Source organism: Calonectris borealis, chromosome 13 (assembly GCF_964195595.1).
Source record: "Calonectris borealis chromosome 13, bCalBor7.hap1.2, whole genome shotgun sequence".
Taxonomy (NCBI): Eukaryota; Metazoa; Chordata; class Aves; order Procellariiformes; family Procellariidae; genus Calonectris; species Calonectris borealis.
The window spans coordinates 2,745,855-2,752,524 of NC_134324.1; the positions used below are offsets into that span (position 1 = coordinate 2,745,855).

At 58.3% G+C, this 6,670-nt stretch overlaps 1 protein-coding gene across 1 annotated transcript; it reads left to right on the forward strand.

Annotated features, from left to right (window-relative positions):
- Positions 1-2,305: 2,305 nt before the first annotated feature.
- Positions 2,306-5,958, forward strand: POU3F4 (POU class 3 homeobox 4). Its single transcript, XM_075161798.1, has one exon. It carries the CDS (start codon positions 2,306-2,308, stop codon positions 3,404-3,406), a length of 1,101 nt encoding a protein of 366 aa, XP_075017899.1. The 3' UTR covers positions 3,407-5,958.
- The last annotated feature ends 712 nt before the right edge of the window (positions 5,959-6,670 follow it).

A 6,670-nucleotide genomic window follows, 5' to 3' on the forward strand; every position in this document is an offset into this window, starting at 1 on the left:
TGAGAGCGGCATCTGTTACACTTGGGAAGTTAGACTGACAGGAAAGAGCTAAAGAAACCCTCTCCAGCAGATTAGTTAGAACAGCAAGAAGATTTAACTATATGCAGATAAAAACACTTTAAAACACACCATACTCTCCTATAGGCGAGATGAGAGTCTCCTCCGTCAGGAGCGGAGTGCCGCGGAGCCGGGCTCTGCCTTAGATACATTTGCAACAAATATTAAAATGGGACGTTCGGGGTTTTATTTCCCTGCTAGAGACTCTGCCTTAATTAAACGGCGGATCTGAATATCTATTTTCACGGGCAATGGGATTTGAAAAATTGTTTCGGAAGTTAAAGTGCAAATTAATTTTAAATAATTTAGTTACGTTTTTATACAGTGCGGATTTTTTTTTTCTTCCGCGGATGATATTTATTTCGAGAAGCTTGTGAAGGTGAAGAGAGGGAAAAAAAATGGAAAGAAGGGGGGGGGGGAAGAAAAAGGACCGCTAATATAACTCTTTCCCTGCCGCCCCCGCGCCCCCGGCGGGCTCGGCCGCGGTGCCGAATGTTGCTGCTCCACTCGCAGACCTCGCCGGCAGAAACGGAGCTCTCACGGAGACATTTTTCATCTCCTGACCTTCCCGCTGACCCCCCCCGCTCCCCACCGCCGCTCCCACGCAAACCGCTCCCCCACTACCTGCAAACTTTTTTTTTATTATTTATTTTCCAAGTTGCCCCCCCCCCCCCGGGGCTGCGGCAGGCGCGGAGCGGGCGCGGGTGCGCAGCGCAGCGGCCGCCAGCCGGGGATGCGCCCGGAGACCCGCAGCCGCCTCGATATATCGCGATCTGCCTCCAGCAACGCACCCCGCTCTGCTCTTTAGCGGCCAGCCCTGCCTTTGCCCCCTCTCGCACGCTGCGCCCTGCCCGAGCCCCGGCGAGAAATTATTGTGATTATTATTATTATAATGAGGAAAGCGATGCTACCCGGCTATAAAGGAATCAGAGGAGCGCTCACCTTATTTATATCTATTTTCTCATTTTCTTGAATTTTCTTCAGATCTGTCTTCTCAGAGAAACTAATGCCTTAATGACTTTCTGGTAGCTGCAAGCCTTCTTTTATTTCTGCTAAATATATGAAAATGTATGCAAATTTAAATCAAGCTTAACCTAGGAGCTCTTGCAATATATTTAATGGAATTTCAAACCAATAAGGGAACTCTGATGCAGTCTTCTGTAAGTGCAAATATAATTACGCAGCTAGGTTACCTCCAAAATTATGCAGGGAAAGGTCATTTTTTAACTCGGGAGCGGTTCGGAGGTACCAGGGGTTTGGCTCTCCCCGCCGGAGCCCCGCGACCGCCGCCGAGGGGCCCCGCTGCCGCCCCGGCGGGGCACCGGGGAGGCGGAGGGGCTCTGCCCGCCGGGGGCACGGCGGGCCGGGGGGCACAGCGCCGCTCCCCCCACCCCCACCGGCGGGGCCTGGGGACCGCGCGCGCCTTTTCCCCCCGGATTTTCCCTTCTCCCCCGGGTTTTTTTCCCGCAGACTGCACGCCAGGCGCGCACCGGCGGCGCACCGCGCCCGTGTGTTTCGTATCGCAAACTTTGAGGAGGCACCACCGGGATTTATTGACGGGAAGGCCGGAAAGCGCCTTTTGGGGCTTTTTTTATTATTATTTTAGGGGTTTGGCGGTTTTTTTGCTCCCGAGCGCGCACCGCGGGAGCGCACGGCCCGGGGCAGGCGGGAGACGCGCGGCTCGGGGCAGCAGAGCAGCAGCAGCCTGCGGTGCAGAGGAGCGGAGCGGGCGCTGCGCACCGAGCGGCGGAGCCCGCCCGGACCGGCGGGCCGAGGGCGGCGAGGGCCCCGGGGGCGCGTCGGGGGCCGGGCCGAGCTGCGCCGGGGTGGTCCCGCCGGGCTGCCGCCGTTTAACCTCTGCCGCGCGCTCCCCCGGCGCTAATCGCTCCCCATTTAAGCCGTGCCCCGCGTCCCCCCCCTCCCGCCCCGCCCGGCGCGGAGCGCGGCGCGGAAGGAGTTAAGCGGAGGGGCCGCCTCGCGCCCGGCCCCCGGTGCCGGCGGAGTGATTCACTTCCTGCCTCGGGCCCGCGCGGCTCCCGGCGCCCTCGCCCCGCCCCCGCCGCCGCGGCCGGCCTCCTCGTCCCTCCCATTGGCCCGCGCGGCGCGGCCCCGCCGGCGGCGCGCCCCCATTGGGCGGCGCGGCTGCCAGTCGGCGGTCGGCCGCTGCCCGGGCCGCCGTGCCGGTGGATGTCAAAGGCTGAAGCGGCGGCGCCGCCACAGTATAACTCGTGGGGGCTGCGCGGCGGCCATGGCCACAGCCGCCTCCAACCCCTACAGCCTCCTCGGCTCCGGCTCGCTCGCCCATGCGGACGGCGCGGGCATGCAGCAGGGGAGCCCTTTCCGCAACCCGCAGAAGCTGCTGCAGAGCGAGTACCTGCAGGGCGTCCCCGGCAATGGGCACCCGCTGGGGCACCACTGGGTGACCAGCCTGAGCGACGGCGGGCCCTGGCCCTCGGCGCTGGCCGGTGGCCCGCTGGAGCAGCCCGACGTCAAGCCGGGCCGCGAGGACCTGCAGCTGGGCGCCATCATCCACCACCGCTCGCCCCACGTCTCCCACCACTCGCCCCACGCCAACCACCCCAGCGCCTGGGGCGCCAGCCCGGCCCACAGCGCCTCGCTGGCCCCCGCCGCCGCCGGGCAGCCCCTCAACGTCTACTCGCAGGCCGGCTTCGCGGTGGGCGGCATGCTGGAGCACGGCGGGCTGACCCCGCCGCCCGCCGCCGCCGCCGCCGCGCAGGGCTTGCACCCGGGGCTGCGGGGCGAGGGCGGCGGGGAGCACGGCGAGCTGGGCGGGCACCACTGCCAGGACCACTCGGATGAGGAGACGCCGACCTCGGACGAGCTGGAGCAGTTCGCCAAGCAGTTCAAGCAGCGGCGCATCAAGCTGGGCTTCACCCAGGCCGACGTGGGCTTGGCCCTGGGGACCCTCTACGGCAACGTCTTCTCGCAGACCACCATCTGCCGCTTCGAGGCCCTGCAGCTCAGCTTCAAGAACATGTGCAAGCTGAAGCCGCTGCTGAACAAGTGGCTGGAGGAGGCCGACTCCTCCACCGGCAGCCCCACCAGCATCGACAAGATCGCGGCGCAGGGGAGGAAGAGGAAGAAGCGGACCTCCATCGAGGTGAGTGTCAAGGGCGTGCTGGAAACGCACTTTCTCAAGTGTCCCAAGCCGGCCGCCCAGGAGATCTCCTCGCTGGCAGACAGCCTGCAGCTGGAGAAGGAGGTGGTGCGGGTCTGGTTCTGCAACCGGCGGCAGAAGGAGAAGCGCATGACCCCGCCGGGGGAGCAGCCGCAACACGAGGTGTACTCCCACGGCGTGAAAACGGACACGGCCTGCCACGACCTCTGACCGGGGGCTCTCGGGGCAGGCAGGACTGCGGGATGCGCGGATTTTCCGCCGGGGCTTTAACTTATGGTTTCCGAGAGGCGGGAGACGTGGAGCGGGGGCTCCCCGCTCGCCGCCTGGGCAATATTTTTTTTTTTCTCTCTCCGACCTTTCCGCTGATCAGTACGCGGTGTTTACTCGCAGACAAGGTTTGTTTTCGGTCTCCACTAGGACGAAGGAAAAAAAAAAAAAAAAAGGAAAAAGGAAAAAAAAAAAAAAAAAAGAAAACCCACGGGAAAAAGAAAAAAAAAACGACAGAAAAGGAAAGACAGATGTGTGCCTATGAATAACCTTCCAGCGCCTTGGTTATATCAGCTGTATTTCAGGTGAATCTGTTTTACAATAGACTAGTTTTGCATTTTTAAAGACTTATATAGCGTTTTTAAATGTCTGAGGTGTTTTACTACAAACTGTACACAATATTTGTGACCTAATTTGTATCGAATTGATCAGTCAAAACGTTTCTCCCTTCCCCACGCACCGGCAATGTCACCCAGCGGGGACGGGGCAGGGCGGCCGCGGCCCTTCCTCCCCCTCCCGAGGAGACGGGGTCCCCTCCGCGCCCGCGGAGCTCCGCGCACCCGACTGCCGCACGCAGGGTTGCGAAGAACAGGCTTATTTGTTGCAGCTTTTCTCTGCCTTTTCAAGAACTTCCCAACGCCGTAAAACGGTCGGGTTACAATCCTGACCTCCCCCCTCTTCTCCCAAGGAAAAATAATAATAATTATTATTTTTAAGAGATTTATCCGAAATTAAGCATCACAAACAAAACCGTGGCATTGGCCAGTCCTTTTCTTTCCGAAGATGAGTTGGGCTTTTTGATCAGCGCCAGACTGAGAGGTCTGTAGTAAAACACCTTTATACTTCTGCGCTTTGGCTTCGGAAATCGGTTTCTCTGTATTTTGTTTCGATCGTGAAGAGGAATGAGGGGTCTCATGAATTCGGGGGGGGAGGGAGGGGGACAGAAAACGCCCGCATTTGGTTCACGCTGAGCTTATTTCCGCGTCACAGGGAGATGCTGGATTTGTTGAAAAGCTTTTATAAAAAAAAAAAAAAAACAAAACACAACAAAAACAAAACGAACAGGGAGAAAAACAAAACAAACAAAGAAAAAGTCACTAAAATACTAAAACCATAACCATTTTTTCGGCACAGGGAAGTGCTGAGCTGTAACCGCCCCCTCTCCTCCGCCCGTCCGTGGATGTCTTGTACACAAGGACGGGGGTGTGCAACGCCCACGCACCCACGCAGCCGCTCACGAAGGGGAATTGCTGCGTGCGTGTGTGTGTGTGTGCATGGCCAAGTTCACTCGCTGCACCCGCGGCCGGGCTGGCTCGGGGCCGCCGGGCAGGACCGGGCCGGGCCCCCCCTCCCGCACCCAGGGCCCCCCCAAGGCCGGGCCGGGCCCCCTCTCCCCCCCCGCACCCAGGGCCCCCCCCAAGGCCGGGCCGGGCCCGGTGCGGCCCCGCTCGGCGGCTGCACCCCGCTCCGCGGCTCCCCGCACAGCCCCTCTCCCTCCCCGGCGTTCAGATTTTTTCCTTTCGACATTTATATTTTTCAAGTATTTTTCAGTAAGCGCTAAAAAAGGAAAAAAAAAAAAAAAAAAAAAGAAAAAATAATAAACTCGACACTGAGGACCTGCCTATTTCTGCCAACTTTATAACTGTACAGTTTTGTATATTAAACGTTTTTTGGAAGTTATTAATTTAAAGAAAGATCATTTAGTTTATTCATTTAGTAACTGATGTATAATAAACGCTATTTTCATTAAAGGTTGCTTTTTTCAACTATTTTATCCAAAATTGCCTATTGCAGTTGCCAACAATTATTTATTTTCAATAAATTCCGCATTATGTTTAAAAAAAAAGAAAAAAAACACGTTTCCGAAAGAAAAAAAAAAGCCTAAATGGGTGTCGGAAAATAATAACGAAACACACGAGTCGCTGTAACGTTTGGTTGTCGACCAGTTTTAGTCAAGGGGTTTATATTGACGCAATATTTTATTGTTGTAAAAGGAAAAAAAAATTAAAAAAAAAGGTTTAAATAAACATTTTTACAAAAAAAAAAATAATAGATTAAAAATCACCTTGCGTTGTTTGTGCGCTGGCCGAGCCGGGGGTGCGGGCAGCGGGGGCTCCTCGGCGAGGGGGCGGCGGGGACCCCCCTGGCCTCCCCCCCACCCCCTCCTCCGCGCACCGGGCTCCCCCTCCCCGGGAAGGGCCGGTACCCTCCCGGGAAAGGGGGCTCGGGGGGAGGGGGGGCCGAGCCCGGTAGCGGCGTGCGGGCCGGGTTCCACCTGCCGCGGCGCCGTGGAAAAACGCACTTTTGGGGTGGAAAAGGGTGTCTACGGCTTTTTCGGGGCTGGCGGGGCCGGGCAGCGCTGGGCAGGACGCGCCGCTGCGTATATGTACAGTATATATAACTATTTGTGTGTGCGTATAGATAACGTATATCGGTGTAGGGCGCGGGCCGCAGCAGCGCTCCTCCCCGCCTCGCCTCCGGCGCAGCGCGGCTCTGCGCGCCCGCGGAGCAGCCGCCTCCCTCCCGGCTGGTGCTGACCGGGTTCCCCGCAGCCGATGGGGACCCGGCTGGGGTTCCCCCCCTCCTCCCCGAGCGGCAGGAATCGGGGCACGAAGGAAGTTTCTTTTGTTCCTTCCTTCCCTCCACCCCACCGGGAGCGGAGGGGCCGCGGGGGCCGGGCCGGGGCTCCTGCGCCCCGGACCCCCCAACCCCCCCGGCCCGGGCCGCCCCCCGCTCCCCCTGGGCGGGAAGTGGCGTGTTGGGGAGGAACAATAACAGTTAATCACATCTAATGGGGTGAAACGGGGAAGCTCCATCCCCAGGAGCCGGGCCGGGTGAAGGGAGGAGGGTGGGTGCTGGGGGGGAGGCAGGAAAGCAGCAAACTTCACGGCATCACCAACGAAATGGCTTTTTATATTTTTCTTTTCCCCCTTCTGAAGCTGAACCTGGGAGAAAACAATAACCAACCCTTCTGCGAGTAATTTAGGGGAGGGGAAAATTACCTTTAGGAGTCCTGAGCAGCGACCAGAGCAAGGAGCGAGCTCTCTTGTCTTTAATAACCCAGCAGCAGCAGGAGCACGAGTGGACGGGCACCTTCCCACGCCGGTTACAACAAATATACAGCCTGTACCTGTTAGCAAGAGGGATTTGGGATGTAAACAGTGGGCGATGCTTTGTTTCTTAACCATAAATCTGATTTCTTTTTTG

Bases quoted from the DNA above. Each gene is read 5' to 3' on its own strand.
- POU3F4 (XM_075161798.1), top strand. From the start codon at position 2,306: ATGGCCACAGCCGCCTCCAACCCCTACAGCCTCCTCGGCTCCGGCTCG.